Source organism: Podarcis melisellensis, assembly GCF_964234715.1.
Source record: "Podarcis melisellensis genome assembly, chromosome: 1".
In the NCBI taxonomy this organism is placed as follows: domain Eukaryota; kingdom Metazoa; phylum Chordata; class Lepidosauria; order Squamata; family Lacertidae; genus Podarcis; species Podarcis melisellensis.
In genome coordinates, this window is record NC_138528.1 from 4,839,880 (window position 1) to 4,854,313 (window position 14,434).

The 14,434-nt window shown below is 43.4% G+C and overlaps 1 protein-coding gene across 7 annotated transcripts in view; it reads right to left on the bottom strand.

Moving 5' to 3' along the window:
- Positions 1 to 12,604, bottom strand: part of LOC309368634 (maestro heat-like repeat-containing protein family member 2B) — a 91,354-nt gene extending 78,750 nt beyond the window's left edge. For all 7 annotated transcript variants that reach the window (XR_014167834.1, XR_014167835.1, XM_081908867.1 and 4 more), the window contains exons 1-6: positions 12,379 to 12,604; positions 9,461 to 9,588; positions 6,852 to 7,017; positions 5,380 to 5,478; positions 3,027 to 3,178; positions 1,825 to 1,965 (exon numbers count right to left, since the gene is read on the bottom strand). Coding sequence is in view for 5 of the 7 variants with exons in the window: in XM_081908867.1 (XP_081764993.1) it covers positions 1,825 to 1,965; positions 3,027 to 3,178; positions 5,380 to 5,478; positions 6,852 to 7,017; positions 9,461 to 9,588; positions 12,379 to 12,412 (720 nt within the window). In the remaining 2 variants the exon portion in view is untranslated. The remainder of the gene's footprint in view (positions 1 to 1,824; positions 1,966 to 3,026; positions 3,179 to 5,379; positions 5,479 to 6,851; positions 7,018 to 9,460; positions 9,589 to 12,378) is intronic.
- Between the last annotated feature and the right edge of the window lie 1,830 nt (positions 12,605 to 14,434).

The window sequence follows — 14,434 nt, forward strand, 5'->3', positions numbered from 1 at the left end:
TTCCCTGTAGCTTTGCTTCTCGCAATGAGGGAACCGCCAGAAGGCCCTCGGCACTGGACCTCAGCGTCCGGGCAGAACGATGGGGGTGGAGACGCTCCTTCAGGTATACTGGACCGAGGCCGTTTAGGGCTTTAAAGGTCAACACCAACACTTTGAATTGTGCTCGGAAACGTACTGGGAGCCAATGTAGGTCGAGATTGACGGGAAAGATCAGAAACCAGGAAGACCAAGTATTTTTTTTTTAAAGACTAGGTTTGGAATTGCCCAAGAAAGATGTTAAATTATTTTTGTATGCCACAACTGCTGCTCGTATTTTGTTAGCTAAAAAGTGGAAAATCCAAGAATTACCAACAATAGAAGAATGGCAGATGAAGACGATGGATTTTTCAGAGGTAGCCGACCTAACCGGAAGAGTCCACTACCAGAAGGAGGAGGAGTGTCAGGAAGATTGGAATAAATTGAATGATTATTTAGTTAAATTTGTTAAGTTAAACTGACTGGAAATAGCTTGCAGAGACCTAATGGGCTAAGGATTTTTTTTATGTTAAGTGATGAATTAATATGTTTAATTCCATAAGGTGAAGATCTAAGGATGTTAATGCTTAAGTTAAATTTTATAAAAATTGGGATTTGGAAAACTGTTAAAAGGACATGCAATTAAATTCAACCAAAGGGAAGCGAGGAAGTCACCTAACAAAGCTAATTAGTGTAATTTTCAAGAAGGCTATGATTTATGTTTGTTTGTCTTGTGTGTTTGTTTGTTTGTTTGTTTGTTTATAGTATTGTGAAAACTAATAAAAAAATTTGGGGGAAAATGTATTTTTTAAAAGACTGGAATAACTTTTTAACATATTTGAGAGACCACTGTTGAAATCATTGGCAGGAATACAAGGACACAACGTAACATGGATTTTGGATACTATGATTATATAATAGATAAATTACCGTATAAGATGCAGATTTTATTTTTTTTAAGAAATGGAATCCATGGAGGGAAGGAAGGAGGTCTGAAGATTCGAAGGAACCTTATTTGTTTTTAGAATTGTTATGTTTGTTGTGTACAACCTTTATGTAAAACTGGGGAAAAAATTATTTTAAAAAAAATACAAGCTGAAGAAACAAGAAAGATCACACACCTTATAACAATCTGATCCAATTCAAACATGTCATAATAAAAACATAACGTTTTTTTAAAAAACGACTTATATCAAATAATATAATACTCAATAATCCATTAGGATACAATAGTGCACAATAAAATTAGTAAAGGTAAAGGTACCCCTGCCCGTACGGGCCAGTCTTGCCAGACTCTGGGGTTGTGCGCCCATCTCACTTAAGAGGCCAGGGGCCAGCGCTGTCCGGAGACACTTCCGGGTCACATGGCCAGTGTGACATCGCTGCTCTGGCGAGCCAGAGCTGCACACGGAAATGCCGTTTACCTTCCCGCTGGTAAGCGGTCCCTATTTATCTACTTGCACCCGGAGGTGCTTTCGAACTGCTAGGTTGGCAGGCGCTGGGACCGAGCAGCGGGAGCGCACCCCGCCGCAGGGATTCGAACCGCCGACCTTTCGATCGGCAAGTCCTAGGCGCTGAGGCTTTAACCCACAGCGCCACCTGTGTCCCCTGCGCAATAAAATTACATATCAGCAAATAATAATACTTAAACAGAAATTCACTCTTAGCGATTACAATAAATAATTTCTAAAATGTAACTGATAAAAATAAATGTAAGTCACAGCGCATAAAATAACACAAATTGAAAAGCAAAGACGCACAACTTATAAAATTGGTTGTGTTTTTATATATATAAAAATATCCCTTTACTTTGGCAATGAGGAAAGAATCCAAAATCTTGCTGTCTCGAAGGACTTGTGGGATCTTCCTGATGATCTCATCTTGCTTCGTTCTGCAGCGGACCAGAGCTCCTAGCATGGGCCACTGAGCTTTCATCAAGGCTTCCTTCACCTGCAAAAGGACACACATGGAAAGATTTTCCATGGAGCTGAGTGCTGCTTTCAAACCAGTGCAAAGGTTCTCCAGTGGGTGGTCACAGACCCGATCAAGGTGCTCTTGGAGGAAACTGATTTTCTAGATCCATATCATATGGGGGTTTGGGCCCGATTTTGGCACAGAAACTGTTTTCACTGTGTATGACAACCTTTTCCAGGAGAGACATAGGCGCAATGTGTCCCTGTTAATTCTCCTCGACTTCTCAGTGGCTTTTGATAACCATTGACCAGAGGGTCTGTCTGGAGCAGCTGTCTTGTATTGCAATGTTGCGAACTGCCCTGAGATCCATGCATGAAGGGCGCTGTACACATTTATTCAAAACCCAATGGCGACGATTTAGTTTAATTAATAATAATAATTTATGTATGCGGGACACGAGTGGCGCTGTGGGTTAAACCACAGAGCCTAGGACTTGCTGATCAGAAGGTCGGCGGTTCGAATCCCCGCGACGGGGTGAGCTCCCGTTGCTCGGTCCCAGCTCCTGCCAACATAACAGTTCGAAAGCACGTCAAAGTGCAAGTAGATAAATAGGTACCACTCCGGCGGGAAGGTAAACGTCGTTTCCGTGCACTGCTCTGGTTCGCCAGAAGCGGCTTAGTCATGCTGGCCACATGACCTGGAAAAACTGTCTGCGGACAAATGTCGTCTCCCTCGGCCAGTAAAGAGAGATGAGTGCCGTAACCCCAGAGTCAGTCATGACTGGACCTAATGGTCAGGGGTCCTTTTACCTTTACCTTTTTTTTTTATTTATACTCTGCCCATCTGGCTGAGTTTCCACAGCCACTCTGGGCGGCTCCCTATCGAATATTAAAAACAATTAATTCAACAGAATTGATGAACTTGAGCCAGGGGTACCAGCTTTGCAAAGTCTGATAGTTCATTTATACCTCCAGCGCCCCCTGCTGCCCCCTAGCCGCTTAGCGCCCCCCCTCCAAGCTAATCCCATCGGCCCGGAAGGGGAGCTACTCTCTGCTTTGGGCGCGGCTGTGATAAGATGAAACTTTCCTGGTTCTCACCTTTGGTTCCTCGTCATTCAGCCAATCGCCAGCCAAGCGTTGATAGATGGGAATGACAGGGTTGCAAAGCTGAGCTTCTGTCTCTCTTGGGAACGAACACTCTCTCCAGTTTTTGTAGTAATAGTTGATTGCCGCACAGAAATGTTCCATAACTGAATGAGTTGAAAAAGAGAGAGAAAGCGTCTGAGAAGCGATTGCTTGGCACTGAAGCAATTGAAAGTCGGGGGTTGTGGGTCCACACTTCGCCACAATGGAAGACTGACCCTTCGCTCTATCCCAATTCCTAGGAGTGGGGTTAAAAAAATACAGTGGTGCCTCGGGTTAAGTACTTAATTCATTCCGGAGGTCTGTTCTTAACCTGAAACTGTTCTTAACCTGAAGCACCACTTTAGCTAATGGGGCCTCCTGCTGCTGCCACACTGCCGGAGCACAATTTCTGTTCCTATCCTGAAGCAAAGTTCTTAACCTGAAGCACTATTTCTGGGTTAGCGGAGTCTGTAACCTGAAGCGTATGTAACCTGAAGCGTATGTAACCTGAGGTACCACTGTATTTGTCTTGAGGTGGAAATACTGTTAGGCCTGTTATTACTCAGACCCGTGTCACGGGCACAACAATGGGACCTGATCACAAGATTGGCAAGAACCAGTCAAATGGGAAACTAGAATCATAGAATCCTAGAGTTGGAAGAGACCACAAGGGCCATCGAGTCCAACCCCCTGCCAAGCAGGAAACACCATCAGAGCACTCCTGACATATGGTTGTCAAGCCTCTGCTTAAAGACCTCCAAAGAAGGAGACTCCACCACACTCCTTGGCAGCAAATTCCACTGTCAAACAGCTCTTACTGTCAGGAAGTTCTTCCTAATGTTTAGGTGGAATCTTCTTTCTTGTAGTTTGGATCCATTGCTCTGTGTCCGCTTCCCTGGAGCAGCAGAAAACAACCTTTCTCCCTCCTCTATGTGACATCCTTTTATATATTTGAACATGGCTATCATATCACCCCTTAACCTCCTCTTCTCCAGGCTAAACATGCCCAGCTCCCTTAGCCGTTCCTCATAAGGCATCGTTTCCAGGCCTTTGACCATTTTGGTTGCCCTCCTCTGGACACGTTCCAGTGTGTCAGTGTCCTTCTAATGGCTGACTGTTACAGTGAAAAGCAACTCTGACATGTACAGCAAAAAGGAAAAGGTGTTGAGTCAGTTGTATTTCATGGGCTGTAGTTGGATGAAAAATGGTGACGTGCTGGGCTGGCCAAAGGTGGTTGGGGAGAGGGCAAACAACAACAACAACAACAATTTATTATTTATACCCCGCCCACTCTGGGTGGCTTCCAACAAATATTAAAATACAGTAATGCATCAAACATTAAAAGTTTCCCTAAACAGGGCTGCATTCAGATGTCTTCTAAAAGTCTGCTAGTTGTTCTCTTTGACATGTGGTGGGAGGGTGTTCCACAGGGCGGGTGCCACCACTGAGAAGGCCCTCTGCCTGGTAACTTGGCTTCTTGCAGTGAGGGAACTGCCAGAAGGCCCTCGGAGCTGGACCTCAGCGTCTGGGCAGAACGATGGGGGTGGAGACGCTCCTTCAGGAATGCTGGGCTGAGGCTGTTTAGGGCTTTAAAGTTCGGCACCAACACCTTGAATTGTGCTCGGAAACGTACTGGGAGCCAATGTAGGTCTTTCAAGACCGGTGTTATGTGGTCCCGGCGGCCGCTCCCAGTCACCAGTCTAGCTGCCACATTCTGGATTAGTTGCAGTTTCCGGGTCACCTTCAAAGGTAGCCCCACATAGAGCGCTTTGCAGTAGTCCAAGCGGGAGGTAACCAGAGCATGCAGCACTCTGGCAAGACAGTCTGCAGGCAGGGAGGGTCTCATCCTGCGCACCAGATGGAGCTGGTAGACAGCTGCCCTGGACACAGAATGGACCTGGGCCTCCATGTACAGCTGTGAGTCCAAAATGACTCCCAGGCTGCGCACCTGGTCCTTCAGGGGCACAGTTACCCCATTCAGGACCAGGGAATGCTCCACACCTGCCCGCCTCCTTTCCCCCCCAAAAAGTGCTTCTGTCTTGAATGAAGGGGAATTTTCCCCCACAGTCTGGCACTGGAAGGAGCACAACAATGGTGCCAGGCGAACCGGCCTGTAAAGAGCATTCTACAATCAGGGGGCCACCACCAAATAGGCCCTGTTGTCTCATTGCCTTCCAAACTTCTCTTAGAAGGGGCGCACAGAGAATGGCACAGATGATGGGCTTTAAGGAACAGTTAGCAGTTGTAGGGGCTATACTGGAATGGAAGGAAGATGATGATATTCCATTCCCCCCCCCCCGCCCAAAAAAGAAAAAGAATCACTCACCGTAACATATTGCTTCTTTCATGTGGCTAGTCATGGGCCACTTAATCATCACCCTTAAATACACACAGGTCAGTGACAAAAACGGGATACACCTGAGTGCTGAGTGAAGAGACACAAGCAAACTTTCGTTAGCGGATGGTAATGATTTATTACAATTTAGGATCATGAACTCTGGGCACATGCTTCTATATGGGACTGAACTTCAGCTGGTTTTGGTATGCAAACACACAATCTTCTGTTGCAGTGTGGCCCTTCCTGAGGTTAGATCCCCTAGTGTGGCCTGGGTGAAATTAAACAGAACCAGCTTTGTCAAGTCACTAGTCCTCAGTAAAAAAAAAAATCCTTTTGACAATTTAGAAAATTTAAAAAATATTTAAAGTGACTTTTCCTCAACGGTCTTTATGCTGAAATTTGAAGGTGCCTGGCTCCTTAATGGGGAATTTTGTGGGTACTCGGGAACCTGGGGGCCCAGACAACCTGCACCTATGGAGAGAAAAACCCTCTTTCCAAAGGAAGAATGGTTGATGGAAATCTTGGAAGATGCAGAAAGGGTGAAACAGACGGCGCTGATAGAAGATACAAATTTATTTATTATTTTTAAATTTAATTTATTTAACATAATTTTTACAAAATATACTCAAAATATTGCAAATACATACATACATATTTCGGATAAGCACATACATATATAAAAAAGAAGAAAAGAAAAAAGAAGAAGAAAAAATAAAGAGAAAAGAAGAAGTAAAGTTGGAAGAATTTCTTCCAAATTTATTCTACAAATATCTTGATATGAAAATAATAATAAAATTTATTGATTGACTTCCATCGCTTACACTGCACTTCCTATATACAAGATTGTATCTGTTATTCCGTATTTTTCCCATATCTCACACAAATATTCTAATCAATAAGTTTTCTAAATCCTTCATAAATTTATTCTAAACACAACCAATACCTCACATTTAATCTTTGTCTGCATAAATAATCATTTAAACATTTCCATTGTTTCTGGATTATATTTTTTGGTTTTTGTATTATCAAATTTAGAATCTTTTTAAAGAAGACTGGAAACTCTTTTCTTGTCTGTATAAAAAGTTATTTCCCATATGCGAAGACCACAGCAGAGTTTAAAGTGTAAGAAAACAGAAGAAAAAAATTAAGACGGAACCCTAAAATGCAATTGTATGTATTTTGAGTTATAAACAGCGATGACGGGCAAGTGGGAAGTCACTAGTTTTGTTGAATTGGAATATAATTGTTGAGTAACAAATGCAATTTACTATACGGAAAGAAGATTATTACAATATTATATTGTATTGTAATATTATTACAAATAAATAAATAAATCACTAGTCCTCAGTGTTTCCCCCCACACCCCATATGTAATTTGCATCCTATCTGAGATGGGAATCAAGCCCTTTTTTCCTTCAATGGGAGAACATGCAACAGTGAAGAACTGGAGGGAGCCCTACCGTAGCGAGAGGCCAGGCTCCCCAGCGTCCTGAAGACCATGTGGTGAGGGAGGATCCCAGTCTTGACATTCTTTTGAAGTCTGTACATCACGTCATTGAAAAGAGAGCTTGCCAGAGATAGGAGGACATCATTGGCTTGCTGGGCGATTCTCCCAGACGCATCTTTCTAAGGAAGCAGAAAGTCTTGTGGGTTGTGGTGGTCAGTCTAGATTATGCTGCCCAGTTCCTGGCCTTCTGTCCCAGTGAGGGTTGGGATCTAATGGGGGAACTTGTTGAACTTCTCAGACAAGCTTCTGTGTAAGACAATGACCTGAGCTGGCCACTTAAATTTTTTCTTCAACATCCCCAAAGAACAATCTAGGTTTGAAGAACTACAACTAAGTCATGACTGGCCTTTCCTCCTCCGCCTTAGTCACCTTTTCTCGAAAGATTCCATCAACGGTGTCCCTGAAATTTTTTACACATCACTTGAAAAGACAGGCGAACTAATACCAGTGTACTGGAAGAAGCAAAGATCACCAGTGTTGAAGCAAGGATTCTTCAACATCAACTTCGTTGGACTGGTCATGTTGTGTGGATGCCTGATGATCGTCTTCCAAAGCAAACTTAAGAATGGAAAGGGTAGTGCTGGTGGTCAACCAAAGAGGTTCAAAGGTTCTCTCACGGCAAATCTAAAAAAAATGTAGTATAAACGCCGACAATTGGGAAACACTGGACTGCGAGTGCTCCAGTTGGAGAACAGCCTTTACCAAAGGTGTCATGGGCTTTGAAGACACTTGAACTCAGGACGCAAGGGAGAAACGTGCTAAGAGGAAGGCACACTTGGCAAATCCACACCGTGATCAACTCCCGCCTGGAAACCAATGTCCCCACTGTGGAAGGACGTGTGGATCCTGAATTGGCCTCCACAGTCACTTACGGACTCACTGCTAAGACCGTGTTCATGGAAGACAATCTTACTCGGCTACGAGGGATCGCCAAAGAAGAAGAAGAAGAAGAAACTAAAAGGTCTCAAATGTAGCCCTAACTAGATGGGATAGAGAGTCAGACACAAGGCTGCCATTTTCAAAGGCAACTCTCTCTTCTTTGAGATGTGCAGTCCTACTCTAAGAAACAGGATTTTGTACAACAGTCACTCTTAACTAACCAGAAAGGTCCCTGAAAATTCTTGTGGCGATATTCAGATTAAAGAGTTACAGTCAACATTCATCCTACTTCAAATGTTCTCATTGACATTATTGGAATTGACTGCCTTAGTAGAGCATGTCATTTAAGGCGGCGAAACAAAAATTTTGCAAATTTCATATGCAAGGGGTCTTAAAAATAATTTTGTGTGGGTGAGGAATTCAAATCTGCTATTTTGTGACTGGACAATATTTAGCTTGGTGAGTCTACGTTTGATGAAGAAGCAAAAAACTGCTTTCAGAAAACCAAAGAATTTTAATTTTGCCTACTGGAAGGTTATGGTAAATAATACAGTGGTGCCTCGCAAGACGAAATTAATTCGTTCCGCGAATTTTTTCGTCTAGCGAATTTTTCGTCTTGCGAAGCATGAAATCCCATAGGAATGCATTGAAAATCAATTAATGCGTTCCTATGGTCAAAAAAAGTCCAAACAAAGCCAAATTTGATACAACAAGAGTTTATTAAGTGCTCTTTAAAGTCACACATACTGTAAAGAGCATTTCAAAATTCAAACACAGAATTTTTTTAAAAAAACAGCAGAGTGGCCCAATGGTCACAGAAAATCATAAAAATGCAGGAAAAAAAACACAAGCTTCCAGATTCTTGCAAACCCCTCCCCAACTGTTCCCCCAGCCACCCAGCACACAGAAATTCAAATCCAGAATTTTTTTAAAAAAACAGCAGAGTGGCCCAATGGTCACAGAAAATCATAAAAATGCAGAAAACACACACACAAGCTTCCAGATTCTTGCAAATCCCTCCCCAACACCAAGTCCTTGAATTCCAAACACCCCAACCCAAAATCCAAAGCCCCCCAAAAAAGTTTTAAAAGCTTAACTTACCAAATGGCTGCAAAAGAAGTTTGGGAAAAGCTTCAAAAATCACCAAAGTCTTTAAAAACCTCAAAAAAGGCTACTATGTACACTGCGTTCTATGAGTTGCTCCTCAAAGTCAAGTCGCAACTGTATTAATGGTGTTAAGAAAAAGGAAACAAACTTGCAAGACGTTTTCGTCTTGCGAAGCAAGCCCATAGGGAAATTCGTCTTGCGAAGCAGCTCATAAAACGGAAAACCCTTTCGTCTAGCGAGTTTTCCGTCTTGCGAGGCATTCGTCTTGCGGGGCACCACTGTAATATGCTAAATAATAATGTCAGGTTATGCTAAATAATAATATCAATAATAACTGCAAGTACTTGGCAATCATTTAAATGATGCTATGCAATTTTACACGTTTTACTTACCAAGCAAAACTAAATTATATTAATGTAACCAAAAATATATTTTGAATTCCCATGTCTTGTTATACATACGACTCATTTTTGGAATTTGAAAGTTTAAAAATTCGACACGCCCTGCTCTCTTTGGCCCATCTGCTCTGAGTAGGGCTTTGATACAACCCAAACATGATGTCAGTTCTGTTCCTACCTCCTTCAGCATCTCCACCAACACATGGATGACGGCATCAATGTTCGGTGGTCCAGCCCATTGGATGAGACTTTGGGCAGCCAGGTCAGCATTTTGCTCAGCACTGCAGCAGATGTAGTTGTAAATTTCTGAAAGGCAACACGGGTCATTGTACTGGTTGTCACTGATGGGTGTGCGTATCTGATCTGCTGGTTATGAAGAACCACGAATGCAACAATTGCCTCTTCCTCAAGCTTTGAGGGCAAAGCAAGGTGGGTGTGGTGGGTGTGGAGTGCCCCAGGTGTCACCTCTGAGGGGGGTGACAAAATGCTGTGTGGCACTCAACGCCTGTGAGAGATGCTTTGGAATCTCCGCTCGGCCAAGCCGATAAGGCCTCATCTTCCTCTGAGCTGAGCCTTTGAAATCGCCTCCGACATGTTTAATGGCCTGAGCCTTTCATAAGGCCTGAAGCACATTCTATCCAGCAGGGTTCCCAGCACAGCGAAGAGACAAGAGGTTTGGCTACATTGAAAGGGTTTTCTTTCTAAACTACGCAGAACAGAAAAGATATCCTCTCTCTATGAAAGCAGAGAGCAACTGAACAAAGGAATAAAGGAAACAGGAAACCACTAACGTCACATCCCGTCTCCTTTCCCACGAGACTCCAATGGTATGGAATCCCAGGAATGTAAACAGACTCCTGTGACTCCACGCAGCTGCACAGTGATAAGAACAGAAACTAACAGCGCAGGCTTCCAAAACAGTCCACCTGCTGGCTCAACCTCAGCTGTAGGGCAGCAGGCAGACTCCTTGTCGCAAGGCATGCAATCTCTCAAAATAAGCTCAATAAAGCTCACCAACTCTGGCTCCCCTCCCAAAAAATATGAAATAAAGTCAAACCATTTTTGCAGGCAAAAATAAAAATATTCAATGGGGGGGGGACAAGAAATTTTCTGCATGGGGTACCACCTGACCTTGCTACGCCACTGCTCCTTTTTGTCCTAATTAACTTAATTTGCTCATTTATTCATCTTCTTTAAATATATGCTCTTGTGAAACTGCAGGTTATTACAATAATCCTGCCAATGTTGTTATCTGTTTACAATTTATCTGTAAATATTCAATAAACCATTTCCATTCTTGTATAAAAAGTTTGTTATCTTGATTTCTTATTCTTCTGGTAAGTTTTGCCATTTCTGCATATTCCATAAGTTTTTGTATCCATTCTTCGTTTGCTGGGACTTCTTCCTTTCCATTTTTGGGCAAGTAACATTTTTGTCACTGTAGTAGCATACATGAATAAGCTTTTATACAGTGGTTCTGTCCCTATAATTCCCAAGAGAAAAGCTTCTGTTTTTTTTTTTTTACGAACGTTATTTTAAACATCCTTTTCATTTCATTCTATATCATTTCCCAATAAGCCTGTCAGTGTTATGAGAATGAAAAACATCTCTCTCGCCAAACAATAATATGCCCCCTCCAAGCTGTAACAAGATGTAGCTGTTTGCAAGTGTTACATTTAGTTTGACGTAATCCTGCACACCCAGTCTTCAGTCCTCTCCTGGGAGTGGGGGAAATGTTCTATTTATTTTGCATTTAAAGACGAACCTACCAAATTTTCACATGTTCAAAATTATATGTGAACCAATGCACAACCGTTCTGCAGAATTTGCACTTCTCCGAAATCCGCAGTGGAGTTTTCGAAACAAGAAACGTGTATGGTAATATTATTCTACGGTAAAGTGTCTCCACAGAAGTATGACTTAAAATAACATCAAAAATTGCATTATATTAGGGGAAATTGCTTTGCAAAATTGCACGCAAAATGCGCATGTTAGGAGAAATTTGCAACAACAACAAACAAACGATGAGCTTTCATAGAATCATAGAATTGTAGGATTAGGAGGGATACTCAGGATCATATCATTCAACCACCAGCAATGCAGGGATATGCAGCTGTCAAACTTGCAACCTTGTCATTATCAGCACCTCACTCTAACCAGCTGAGCTATTCAGTTTCACAAGGTCTTTATAAACTGCAAACTGAGAGGGCAATGCAGAGAACTGAAGACAGGGGAAATGCGGAACTGAGTGAAATTGAAACGGACAGTTTCGCTCATTCCTCCTCTCTCCCCCCCATGTCTCCTTCCTTCTCAGATACTTGTAGCTTTAAAAGTTCTTGTCGGGGAAGGTTTGTAAAATGGTGAGTAGGTAACAATCTGGGCCATTCTCCAGGAGAAAGCTCTACGGTGATAAGAAGTTCTTGCTTGTTTTGTTCTTGCAAGAATTAAGTAAAGTGTGGTGTTGTTTTTTTAAAAAAAGAAAAAAATTCTGATTGTCAAAATGGACATTGCTATTCCTCAAGGATCAAGATGTGCTAAGTAGGAATGATGGGAATTGTAGGCCAATTGGGGGAGGCTAATTCAAAAGCAGAGACATCACCTTGCCAACAAAGGTCGGTATAGTTAAAGCTATGGTTTTCCCAGTAGTGATGTATGGAAGTGAGAGCTGGACCATCAAGAAGGCTGATCGCTGAAGAATTGTTGCTTTTGAATTCTGGTGCTGGAAGAGACCCTTGAGAGTCCCATGGACTGCAAGAAGACCTATCCATTCTGAAGGAAATCAGCCCTGAGTGCTCACTGGAAGGACAGATCCTGAAGCTGAGGCTCCAAGACTTACGCCACCTCATGAGAAGAGAAGACTCCCTGGAAAAGACCCTGATGTTGGGAAAGATGGAGGGCACAAGGAGAAGGGGACGACAGAGGACGAGATGGTTGGACAGTGTTCTCGAAGCTACAAACATGAGTCTGACCAAACTACGGGAGGCAGTGGAAGACAGGAGTGCCTGGTGTGCTCTTGTCCAGGGGGTCACGAAGAGTTGGACACGACTAAATGACTAAACAACAACAACATCAATTCAGAATGACTACCTCACCTACCTCTCATTGTCTTTAAGTCACCAGATACATCCATGACAGACGCCGTCAGTCAACTATCACACCAGTTCACAGGCCAAAGGGCTGCCTCACAGCTTTTCCAGGAACTCGGAGCCAAGTAACAGGGCAAGCCCGTGCATATTTACTCGGAAGTAAGTCCCACTGAGTTGAAGGGGGCTTACTCCCAAGTAAACGTGCACAGGACTGCAGCCCGAGTGGAAAGCAAACACAGCCGAGGATTCCATTGTGATATAGGTGGTGATGGTGTCATACTTTACTAAAGCAACCTGACCAATGACGGCCCTGGAATCGACGGGGGATTGTTGACACCATTAAGACCTGGAGATTATTGCCTCAGACCTGCACATCAGCCCTGTGTCCTTGGATATACACACCAGTGCCTCTAGCAGGAAAGTTATGGCGAAGTTATGGATGGCGGCTAACAGATTGAGGTTGAATCCTGACAAGACAGAAGTACTGTTTTGGGGGGACAGGAGGCGGGCAGGTGTGGAGGATTCCCTGGTCCTGAATGGGGTAACTGTGCCCCTGAAGGACCAGGTGCGTAGCCTGGGAGTCATTCTGGACTCACAGCTGTCAATGGAGGCGCAGGTCAATTCTGTGTCCAGGGCAGCTGTTTACAAGCTCTGGTAAAGTGTTGGTGTTGACCTTTAAAGCCCTAAACGGCCTCGGCCCAGTATATCTGAAGCAGCGTCTCCACCCCCATCGTTTTACCCGGACACTGAGGTCCAGCGCCGAGGGCCTTCTGGCGGTTCCCTCACTGTGAGAAGCCAAGTTACAGGGAACCAGGCAGAGGGCCTTCTTGGTAGTGGCACCCTCCCTGAGGAACGCCCTCCCACCAGATGTCAAAGAGAACAACAACTACCAGACTTTTAGAAGACATCTGAAGGCAGCCCTGTTTAGGGAAGCATTTAATGTTTGATGTATTGTTGTTGTTGTTGTTTAGTCGTTTAGTCGTGTCCGACTCTTCGTGACCCCATGGACCAGAGAACGCCAGGCACCTCTGTCCTCCACTGCCTCCCGCAGTTTGGTCAAACTCATGCTGGTAACCTCGAAAACACTATCCAACCATCTCGTCCTCTGCCGTCCCCTTCTCCTTGTGCCCTCCATCTTTCCCAACATCAGGGTCTTCTCCAGGGAGTCTTCTCTTCTCATGAGGTGGCCAAAGTACTGGAGCCTCAGCTTCACAATCTGTCCTTCCAGTGAGCACTCAGGGTTGGTTTCCTTCAGTATGGAGAGGTTTGATCTTCTTGCAGTCCATGGGACTCTCAAGAGTCTCCTCCAGCACCATAATTCAAAAGCATCAATTCTTCGGCGATCAGCCTTCTTTATGGTCCAGCTCTCACTTCCATACATCACTACAGTATTACAGTATTTTAATATTTTTAATATTTTTTTGGAAGCCACCCAGAGTGGCTGGGGAAGCCCAGCCAGATGGGCGGGGTATAAATAATAAAATTATTATTATTATTATTATTATTATTATTATTATTTCTGACATTCCATATCTTGAACCCCATCAGCCCCAGCCAGCATTCCCGATGGTCTGGGATGATGGGAGTTGTAGTTTACCAGCACCTGGAAGGCCACTGATTCCCCATACGTGGCTTATATATGCCCACACATTTCCCTTTACAAAAAGGGAGGAGAGAGAGAGAGTATATGAACACCAAAACAGTGTTCAGCTTATTTTTCAGCTGCTATTCTGTTCATAATGTTTTATTGATGATTTGTTAATCATGCCTTATGCTGCAACTGTGATGTTTAGCCTGTGATTGTTGTTGTTTCTTGTCGCCGGCTTAGTAACAGTGTTTTATAGATTGTAATTGTTTTGCTGACAATTTGTTAATTATATGGTGTTAATTAAATAATAGAAAAAGTTTTCAGATGGGTGGTTTTTTCTGCAGGTATCTTCTGCAACATGTCACTGAGTGCAATACAGTGGTAAAGGTAAAGGTAAAGAGACCCCGACCATTAGGTCCAGTCGCGGACGACTCTGGGGTTGTGGCGCTCATCTCGCTTTATTGGCCAAGGGAGCCGG